We start from the raw sequence: 11,075 nt of genomic DNA, 5'->3' as shown, positions 1-11,075 counted from the left end.
CAAACTGTATTGTTTTGCTATATCAAATAAACATCTTCTGTGGAAAAAAAAAAAAAAAAAAAAGAATGTTCACATCTAGGACCTGGCCACACAGACAGCAAGCGAAGTGGGAAACACTTCCCGCAGAGCATTGCGACACAGCGCCTCCGCCCGCCGAAGTTGAGGAATCGCAGGCCCCGCCCACCGACGCCCGCACCTGCGCAGAAGCGTCGCCCAGGAGTTTGTTTTTGTGACTGTGGTGCCAGAGGGCAGCCGCAGCGGCTGCGGGTCCGAGGCTCGGCGTCACCATGTCGGTGCGACAGGCGCTGGGTCGGGGCCTGCAGCTGGGCCGAGCACTACTGCTACGCTTCACGGCCAAGCCCGGCCCAATCTGCGGCTGGGGGAGAGCCGAGCGACCGGGCCCGGCGGCAGGTTGGAGCCGAGGAGAGCGGCCGAGACCGGCCGCTGGGCCTGGTGGGGAGCCGCGCGGGCTCGGGCTCCCCGAACGCTACCGCTTCTTCCGCCAGTCGGTGGCCGGGCTGGCGGCGCGGCTCCAGCGGCAGTTCGTGCTGCGGGCCCGGGGCGGAGTGGGCCCTTGCGGCCGGGCGGTCTTTCTGGCCTTTGGGCTGGGGTTGGGCCTCGTCGAGGAGAAGCAGGCAGAGGGCCGGAGGGCAGCCTCGGCCTGTCAAGAAATCCAGGTAAGCGCTGAAGGGGCGGGTGGGGCGGGGCCGAGAACCGGAGGCGGGGCTAGAACACAATTCTGCCACCGACCCTTTTGTCAGACTCTGACAAACATCTACCTTTGTCAGAGTTAGAAAAGCCTTGGAAGTCACCGATTGAGCTTCATTTCACCCTTACTGGTCGTCGCAGAGGAGGCCCGCGCCTCGAAGTTAAACTAGTGTCCTGTCCTTAAATAGCATGGTCTGGAAAATATTCTACTAAATACAGCTGCAGTTACACCAGGCGCCGGGCTACTAACTTTGTGTGCATTTTGTGGTCTGGTGCTGTGGGTTAATACGCCAGACTGCAAAGTGGGCAGTTCAAGCTCACCAGCTGCTCCTCGGCAACCCTATACAGGATCGCTCGCTATGGGTCGGAATCTACTCGACAGCATTTAACAACAACCACAAATTATAACACCCTTTTACTATTATGTGGTTATCGCCATACTCAGAGAAATGACCTAAGCTGCTGAAAGTCACACAGCTAATAAGGTCATTGAGGGCCAGTCTGATTCCAGAGTTTGTGTCCCTAACCACTGAGCCAAGGAGCTCTGGTAGCGTAGTGGTTACGAATCAGGCTGTGAACCGCAAGGTCAGCAGTTCGAAACTACCAGCTGTTCTGCGGGAGAAAGATGAGGCTTTCTGCTCCTGTAAAGATTTACAGCCTCGGAAACCCTGCACAGGGTTGCTATGAGTCGGAACCAGCTCCACAGCACATAGCAACAACAACCACTGAGCTAGGTTGCCTCCACGGTTTCGCCAAGCCATCAGTGACATTGAAGCTGAAGTGAAAACTGAGGACTACAGGAGCAAGCATTGGGCCCAGTGTTTTAATTCCCCTGGGAGGCATTATGAAGGATGTCTAGGAACACCGAGGTTCTCCTTCCAAAACTGAAAGTCAAACCCGTGGCCATCGAGCCAAGTCTGTCTCATAGTGACCCTGTAGGGCGGAGTGGAACTAACTGCTCCTTAGGGTTTCTGAGGTGACCTCTTTATGGGAGCAGCTGGTGGGTTTGAACTGCCTTCCTTGTGGTTCATAGCCCAGTGCTTAACCCACGGTACCTTATACTCTATATAAATGCTTGAAACTGCTCAGAGATCACCATTTCTACTCATCCTCTGGGATTAGGAACCACTCACTGCTCAGCCTTTTACAGGTTAGGGCTGAGGTGGCAGCAGCTGAAGGGATATGCCCAAGGACACAGAGTTGGTTTAGGACCAAAGGATGCCTCCCATGCTTCCTGGTTTCCAGCCAAGTTACCGTTTCTCATCACAAGACTGTCTCATGTTTGATGTCTGGCAAGTTCTGAAGGCCAGATGACATTGGCTCATCCCCAGTTACTCTCACTTTGCCAGTGCTTAACTGGCAGCAGCCATGAGTGAGAAGCTTGCCAAATCATGCTGAAAACTCAGGCGACTTTTTTATATACATACGCATGAGACTGCCCCTCCTAGACTGACCCTCCACATGTCCTTTTCTCACATGGCACCCTATGTGTCTTAACGTTTTTAATGAGTTGTCAAATAACTTCCAGTTTAAAAAAAAAAAAAAAAAATCACAAAATCTGACAAGCGTAGTGTTTAAAATCCCATGCAGTGTAGTATAGTGGCTATTCTCTTTAGATGAAGGCATGTTTTTTTTAAAAAAAATCCAATTCTAAAACAGACAAAAGACAAGAACAAGTATTTTTGGAATGACAAGCACGTAAAAGATTTTCTGCATCGCTACCCGTTGTTGTTGTAGATGTTTGTTGTTAAGTGCCATTGACTCGGTTCCAATTCAGAGCGACCCTATAGGGTTTGTAAGGAACAGCGGGTGAGTCTGAACCTCTGACCTTTCAGTTCAAACTGACCTTGTGGTCCAGTGCTTATCCTACAGCGCCACACCAGGACTCTCTTATTAGGTGCCATCAGTTTGGCTCTGACTTATAGTGACCCTATCCACAATAGAATAAAACATTGTCTGGTCCTGTACCATCCTAACATTTGTTTTTTTTTGTTTGAGCCCACTGTTAGAGCCACTCTGTCAATCTGTCTTCCTCTTTTTCACTGACTCCTAGTATGGCATTGTAGGGTCAGCATTGGACTTCAAACCACAAGGTCGGCAGTTCAGACCCCCGATGTCCTTTTCAGGGACTGGACCCTCCTGATAACATGGCTACCCTCATTTCTAAGGAGCATTCTGGCGATACTTCTTTCAAGAAAGATTTGTTCTGGTGTTTTCAGAGTTCTTTACCAACACCATAATTTGAATGCATCAGTTCTTGAGTTCTGCTGTGGTGCTGTAGGATATGCCCAGGGATGCTAACCCTAAGGTCAGCTGTTCAAACCCACCAGCCATTCCTTAGAAACCATGTTGTTGTTGTCAAATGCCATCGAGTTGGAACTGACTCATAGCGACCCCATGCACAGCAGAATGAAACAATGTCCGATCCTGGGCCAGCCTCACTACCGCTGCCACACTTGATGACATCAGTGATGCCACCTGGCTGATCCATCTCTCTGGGGGTCTTCCTCTCTTTCTCTGACCCTCTGTCTTACCCAGCATGACATCCTTCTCTAGCAACTGTTCCCTCCTGACAATATGTCCAAATTAGAAACCATATACAGGGTCATTATGAGCCAGAACCGACTTGAAGACACTTAACAACCTTGTTTCATTATCCAACTTTGAGATGCAAATGAGGCAGTTGAAAATACCAGGGCTTGGGTCAGGTGTACCTTTGTCCTCTTTGCTTCAGCAAACAAGGTTTTGTTATCTGCATATCAGGGTCTCTTACAAACCTAAACATGCATCTAGCATTGTTGTTAGTGACCTCAAGTCAGTTCCGACTCAGCCATCCTGTGTAGGGTTGCTGAGGAGCCACTAGTGGGTTTGAACCAATAACCTTGGCAGCACCCCACCAGAAGCATACAACCCAACAATTATATTCTTGGGTATTTATCAAGAGAAATTAAAATTTGTGGCCTGTCTGGTGAAGCAGTTTTCTTATGGGACAATAGTGGACAGTTGGGTAGAATTTAAACGGAGATGTGACATGTGAAAGTGGGATGGTTTAATTGGGTTTAACAGGTGACGTGAGGGGGAAGAGTCTGGATTTGGGTGCCTATAGGTAGTTGCTGTAGGTGACTGAACTGGTTATAAAAGTAGACAAGGAGGCATCCGTGGACCAGGTCAATTGGAGGAACAAGGTGAAGGAGAAATGATGCCACAGCTAGTTTTCTGACAAATTGATAGATGTGCTTTCCTAGTGTCCCCAACCCTCTAGGCCTTCACTTCCGTTTCTGTCAGGGTTTCCGTTCCTAACAGAGCAGGCTGCCCATGTGATTCCTAGCAGCCAGGCAGGACTTAAGAACTCGGCTCCAGGAATGCTTCACGCCCCTGTCCAACCACAGGTCCTGGTAACCATCAGGTAGCTCCTGTACAAAGAGCTGTCTTGTACTTGGAGCTCCCACAATGTGCCAGCAGGGTGCCAGCTGCAGAACTTACCAGAAGTTCTGGCCTCGCTGATTGCCATCGTGTCGTGCCAGGTCATCTCTGTGACTGCCACGAAGTGGCATAGTTTGAGAAACATTAATCAGAGAGGCAGAACAAGTTTGGCTGTATTTTCAGTGGCTCTTGGTGTCACCAGTGAAGATCTTGCCTACTTCCCTGGTTTTCCCCTTTCCCTTGACTTGGGCCTGACTAGCCCTAGGCTCACTCTGCCATTTTCTTCCTCACAGGCAATTTTCACCCAGAAAAACAAGCTGCTGCCTGACCCGCTGGACACTGGACACTGGCAGGGCTTCCGGCTGGAGGAGTATCTTATAGGGCGATCCCTTGGCAAGGGCTGCAGTGCTGCTGTGTATGAAGCCACAGTGCCCACTGTGCCCCAGAACCTGAAGGGGGCAGAGCACCATGGGCTGCTGACCAGGAGAGGCCCAGATGTCATTCCACAGGAGGAAACTGAGGAAAACATGACCCAGCCCCCTGCCTTTCCCTTAGCCATCAAGATGATGTGGAACATCTCGGTAAGGACGTGACCTCTATCCTTTAATGGAGGCCTTTCTCTGGGACCTGATGGATTTCTCTTCAGGTAGCAAATAGGAAACAACCCCAATTCTCAGTCAGGTGCCTACATAGGGAGGCTTCTTCCCCTCTAAGGCAGGCGTGGTGTGGCGCTGCAAGTTAATGCGCTGGACTGCAAGGTTGGTTTGAACTGTAAGGTCGGCAGTTCAAACTCACTAACCACTCCTTAGAAGCCCTATACAGGGTCAGTATGAGTCCTAACAGACTCAAGGGCACTTAACAACAACAAAGGCAGGTCTCCAGATCACCTGGAGAATAGGGAAAGGCAGATTCTTAGTCAGCAAGTGGGGGTTGGGTCTGAAATTTGCATTTTTAACCAGCATCCCCACAGGGGCTGATCCAGCTGGTGGCTGGTGTGTGAACCAGACTCTTGAGGAGCCAGGGCCTAACCATTGGTCTCTAACCTACCAATCATGGCTGTTCAGCAGATTTCAGATTTGCAGTTACCACCACCCTCTCCCTCCCGTGACCAGGACCCACTCCCAGATCAAAGGCTTCCTATCCACCTCCCTGTTCTCATGGAAGGTCTCAGGCTTTGGAAATTTGAAGAGTATTTCTCTCTCCCACAAAAACAACTATCTGTCTCTAGTTTCTTTGCCTTATCATGGCATAGGTGGGTTCAGGGAACTGACAGGACCTGAGTGATAGTCCTTCTCCTGAGCAGAGCACCCAGCCAAGCCTATGGTAGAAGGCGGCCACAGCAGCCAGGCCGGACACGAGAGTTCAGGTTTTGGTTCTGTGAAAAGAAGGTCTAGCCTGTTGAACTACCACACTGGGCTACTAGCTACCAAGTAGCCAGATGCTTTTTGCCTGTGGAACTTTTCACCTGTCATGGCAATGAAGTAGTGACCACAGTTGCATTCGCAAAAGCTAAAAGACTGGATTCTTCTAGGAGCTCTTTGATACCCATCAAGACGTCCTGAGACCTGAGAGCCGTTCGTAGTGAAATAAGGAAAAGGAGGGATTTTCTCTCCCACTTTGGTTTTTATTTACTTATTTGGAGTGGGGCCAAGGGCATATCACTTTACTCAGGCTGGGGTTTAGAGCCTGTGGGGACCAGAGACATCTTCATCTTGACAGCTGCCAAGAGTTTGTGTGTGGGGATGGCATCTCTACCTTCTGTGTCTTCTAAGTGTCCCTGGTCTGATCTTGTCACGTCAGAGAATAGCTTTTGAATGTCCAAATCATGTCTAGACAGGTTACGGAGAGGGCTTGGAACCGCTTGGGTTTATCTAACTCTGGGTTCCATATGGCTCTGTTCCAGGCGGGCTCCTCCAGCGAAGCCATCTTGAGCACAATGAGCCAGGAGCTAGTCCCAGCTAGCCGGGTAGCCTTAGCCGGGGAGTATGGCGCAGTCACTTTCAGGTAAGCACCTTTGGTCCACCATCCTCAGCTGACCCTTATCTGAGGACACTCAGCTCAGTGTCTGAGCCCAGAAAGGCTTATTGCATGCTGTAGGTAATGTGGATTTTCAGTTAAAGATAATTATTATTTCAGGAAAAATGGCCAATCATCCAACTCCAAATGATGGTTGATTCACATTGGAGCAGGGGCAAAAGCCATCCAAACATACCTGATTCAGGGGGTTGGAGAACTGACCGGATTTCTGACTCCCTAGGAGTCCTGGTTGGCATTCAAGCTCGCCAGCCGCTCTTCGGAAACCCTATACTGGGTCGCTATGGATCGGAGCTTACTCAGTGGCACTTAGCAACAACAGGAGTGCTGATGTGGCACTGTCAGATAAGCACTGGACCACAAGGTCAGTTTGGAACTGCAAGGTTGGCTGTTCAAACTCACCAGCTGTTCCTCAGAAACCCTATATGGGGTTTCAGTACGCCACCAACTCTACAGCACTTAGTGGACTGGGTTATACACAGCAGGGCACCACCTAGTGGTCCAAGCTGAAATTTCCTCTGTTCCTCACAGGAAAGAAACCCTCTTTCCACTAATAGTTAATACCTGAGAGTGCCAAGCACTGTTCTAAGTATTAGCAGAGAGATTTATTCTAAAAGAAAAAAAAAAAGTGTTCAAGCATTCTCAGTGTGCAAAGGAGCTGCACCAGTCCAGAGCCATGTCGTTTGGTCACTGTTAGGCTGCTGAATGCCATGTTATAGTTTCTTACCTGCTGTGTATCTAAGACTGTCTCATGCTTCCCCACTTGGCTGAAACAGAAGATCCAAGAGAGGCCCCAAGCAACTAGCCCCCCACCCCAACATCATCCGGGTCTTTCGCGCCTTCACCTCGTCTGTGCCGCTGCTGCCAGGTGCCTTGGTTGACTACCCTGATGTGCTGCCCCCTTGTCTGCACCCCGATGGCCTGGGACATGGACGGACACTTTTCCTTGTTATGAAGAAGTAAGTGGCATGGCCTTACCTTCAGGAGTGGAGGCTGGGCCCTGCCTTTCCTTGTGCACACTGAGCACGGGCTTTCAAGGAAGAAGAAAGTTACGCAGCAGGGCTGTGTTTGCCCCAGAGAGCAGTTTCACTTGAGGACAATGTCTCATGACAATAAACTCATCTTTGGCCAAAGCATCCTATCCAGCACTTTCCTCCTAGTGCTTTTGGCACACTTGACTATCACTCCTTAACCTGTTTCCAACCTAAAAACAGCCCTCCTCACAGCCTCCAGGTCCTCTAACAATACTGTCACAGTGAGTTAAGGAATGAGAATTTGTACTGTTTCAGTGTGTCATGTCAGGGTGATGGCTGGGTCGGGACAGAAAGGGTAGTTGCAGGGGAAAGTGACAAGTCCCAGGAAGCAGAGGAGGACACAGTAAGAAAGGTGTTAGGGACCACTGACATGCTCTTGATAGCCCAAGGCCCTGTCCCCTCCACCAGCTATCCCTGCACCCTGCGCCAGTACCTTTGCACAGCTGCTCCGAACCCCCGCCTCGCCACCATGATGATCTTGCAACTACTGGAAGGGGTGGATCACCTGGTCCAGCAGGGCATCGCACACAGAGACTTGAAGTCTGACAACATCCTTGTGGAGTTGGATGCAGGTAGCTCTGAGCTCCCCCTAAGTAATCCAGGGTATGTCTGGGAACATCAGGCCTTTGGGGGTTTTTGTTATCATAAGTTGTGTGTCCTCATTTAGCTCCTTACAGAGATGAGTGTCATTTCCTTACAAGCACAGACTTTTGTTCTCTTGAGTGGCTTTGTGGAGTGGTATTAACAGGACTCGGGTTCCTACCGGCTACCCACTTACAGAATAAAATCCTCAGTGTGGAAGTGTTCTTTAACAAGTAAAAGGGCAGTACACTTACGCTCAGTTTAAGGAAAGCATCTTTAGTGTAAGCTCTCCAAAGGGAAGCCCAGCTACCTCTGTAAATAATGAGTTGCCCATCACTAGAAGCATTCAAGTAGAGGTGAATAACCGTTTGGGGGTATAGTAAAAGATATTCACACATCTGATAAAATTTGAACTAGATTTTAGTTGTATATGCAATAAAGTACTAGCTTTTCAAAGAAACTCTGGCTCGTTTTATAGGTAACCAATTCTTAAACTTGGAATTGAAGGCTTCAAGTTCAAATCAAAGGTTCGGGGGTCTAAGTGCCCTTAAAATCATATGAGCCAAGCACCATCTAATGAGTCAATTGTGAACAGCCCCTTGATCTTAGGACAGACTCCAGCTACTAGAGAATTATGTAGATTGACGCAGACTTTTATCCAGCAGTTACTTGCTTGGGGTCTTTAATTTCCTGGGGCATGTTCATACTCCTGAACTCACCCTCCCATGCAGGCCAAGAGAGTCCTGTTAGCCCCTCTCATGTGTCTTGATGGTGGCCTCAGTGGGGATACAGAGCCTCTGGAGGTTAGGAAAGGGAGGAGAATCAGCTGTTTACCTCTGCAGATGGCTGCCCCTGGCTGGTGATCACTGATTTTGGTTGCTGCCTGGCGGATGAGCGCATTGGCCTGCAGCTGCCCTTCACCAGCTGGTACGTGGATCGGGGTGGAAACGGCTGCCTGATGGCTCCTGAGGTAAGTCCTGCGGTGGGTGTCATCTGGTGTCAACAGATGCTTCCACGACTCCCATGAAACTATAAGATGAGACTTGGCACTTTATTGTTTACTCAATGCCTCTGTCTTTTCTGACCTCAAATCTAGCACCAGTTCCTTCCCTGCTGCTTTGCTTTACCCTGGTTCTCCCTTAGGGTTCCGGGAGGTGGGAGTTTTGTGAGCATGAACCAGGCAGCCTCAGCAGATTCTCTGGGGTCTGAGCCACACTGAATCACTGGGTGGGCTCCCAGGACAGAGCTTCTAGGCAGAGCCAGCAGCCCGAGTGCTCACCCAGTGCTTTCTGAGCAGGTGTCCACAGCCCAGCCTGGACCCAGGGCAGTCATCAACTACAGCAAGGCAGACGCCTGGGCCGTGGGAGCCATCGCCTATGAACTGTGTGGGCTTGCCAATCCCTTTTACGGCCAGGGCCCAGCCCACCTGGAAAGCCGCACTTACCAAGAGGCTCAGCTGCCGCCACTGCCCGGGTCAGTGCCTCTAGAGACCAGGTGCCTGGTGAGCTCACTGCTCCAGCGAGAGGCCAGCAAGGTGAGGCTGCTCCCAGAGTTTCCAGGTGCCACAGGGGTTCCCTTTCCAGGGTGAAGGGCAGGTTTGGCCAATCCCGACTAGAGACAGCGAGCCTCAATCTTAGAAAGGTGAAGGTCAGGTATGCTAATGCTATACGGTCATAACTGTGTATTCATGTAAATAGGTGTAGGGGTGGTGGTGGTGGTTATGTGCCCTGGAGTCGGTTCCGACTCATAGCGACCCTGTACACGGTTTCCGAGGCTGTAAATCTTTATGGGAGCAGAAAGCCTCATCTTTCTTCTACAGAACAGCTGGTAATTTCTAACTGCTGACCTTGAGGTTCGCAGTCCGATTCGTAACCTTAGGTGTAGGGGTGCTGGCTGCCAAATCAAGAGTTAGAATCCTAGCAGTTCAACTGCTTTTGGCTTTGTAGCTGTTTAGTTACTCAGAAGGAGCCCTGGTGGTGCAGTCGTAACGCACTCAGCTGATGAAAGGTTCGAACCCACCCAGCAACTCCATAGGAGAAAGACCTGGTGATCTCCTCTTACAAAGATCACAGTTTAGAAAACCCTATGGGGAAGTTGTGCCCTGTCACATAGAGTCACTGTGAGTCAAAGTCAACTTGAAGTCACCTAACAACGTTAACTCAGAGGGAAAAGGATGTGTTTTTGATAAATGTTTAATGAGTATGTAGCTTACTGGAAACAACTGAGACCTATAACAGATGGGAAAACATCTCCCAAGAACAAATCTGGATATTTCGAAATTACTAAAAAGGAGTTAAAAGGCAGCTGTATATGAAGACATCATTGGGAGTGGCAGGCCCAGTTCCCACAGCAGGCTTTGTGGAAAGAACCTACAGACAGAGCTGGGTTCTGATGACTGTCACCACTTAACACTCTACATAGCATGCTGTCTTGGTCACAGAGTCTGCTCAGTGAAGGTTTGTTAAAGCAGCAACAGCTCCCATGGAAAGGAAAGAGACAACTTAGCTAACTCCAGCATAAGGGACAAGACAGGGCAGCACTCAAAAGCTTGGGAACCTACCACAATGAGAAGTGCTATTCTAAGCAAGGCAAACAGCCCCGTGCAAAGTGTACACATGGAAAGGCCTGGAGCATGGGTAGAAAGCAGTCAGTGTGTGTCTGGGGAGTGAAGAGGGGATGGGGAGGAGACTGGGTAGAGGGAAATTCTGGTGGGGCCATAATGGTAGAGAATGAAAATCCAGAAATGAACAAAGTAGCCTGTAGGCTCTTGAAGATGCTCTTAAGTTTCTGCTTCCCTTAATGTTTCAGAGACCATCTGCCCGAGTTGCTGCAAACGTGCTTCATTTAAGTCTCTGGGGTGATCACATCTTAGCCCTGAAGAATCTGAAATTAGACAAGATGGTTGGCTGGCTCCTCCAACAATCGGCAGCTACTTTGTTGGCCAACAGGCTCACAGAGAAGAGTTGTGTGGAAACAAAAATGAAGATGTTATTCCTGGCCAACTTAGAGTGTGAAGCCCTCTGCCAGGCAGCCCTCCTTCTCCACTCGTGGAGGGCAGCCCCATGATGGCACTGCATGTCGCTGAATTACTAAAAGAACTTTCCAGCATCTGTGTCACGAAGGTCTGTGAATACCGAGAGGGAGCTATAAGCTGTGGGAGGGTGGGAGGCAGGAGGAAAGATGGCCAGAGAGGGCTGGTTGACTCCAGAGAAGGCCTCAGGCTTGGCAAGTGTGAAAGGAACCGCTTGAGTCATAGTCCCTGGTCTGTAGCGTATACCTCTAGCTGTGCAATTT

The 11,075-nt window shown here is 49.8% G+C and overlaps 1 protein-coding gene across 1 annotated transcript; it reads left to right on the top strand.

Annotated features, from left to right (window-relative positions):
* The first annotated feature begins 287 nt into the window (after nt 1–287).
* On the top strand, nt 288–10,847 carry PINK1 (PTEN induced putative kinase 1). Its single transcript, XM_006862352.1, has 8 exons — nt 288–677; nt 4,425–4,712; nt 6,035–6,135; nt 6,942–7,124; nt 7,608–7,771; nt 8,624–8,751; nt 9,079–9,315; nt 10,590–10,847. Exons 1-8 carry the CDS (start codon nt 288–290, stop codon nt 10,845–10,847), a joined length of 1,749 nt encoding a protein of 582 aa, XP_006862414.1.
* Nucleotides 10,848–11,075: the final 228 nt, after the last annotated feature.

This window comes from Chrysochloris asiatica, unplaced genomic scaffold (assembly GCF_000296735.1).
Source record: "Chrysochloris asiatica unplaced genomic scaffold, ChrAsi1.0 scaffold00047, whole genome shotgun sequence".
NCBI lineage: Eukaryota > Metazoa > Chordata > Mammalia > Afrosoricida > Chrysochloridae > Chrysochloris > Chrysochloris asiatica.
Note: the sequence above shows the minus strand (reverse complement) of the source record. Positions and strands in the feature narration are given on the sequence as shown.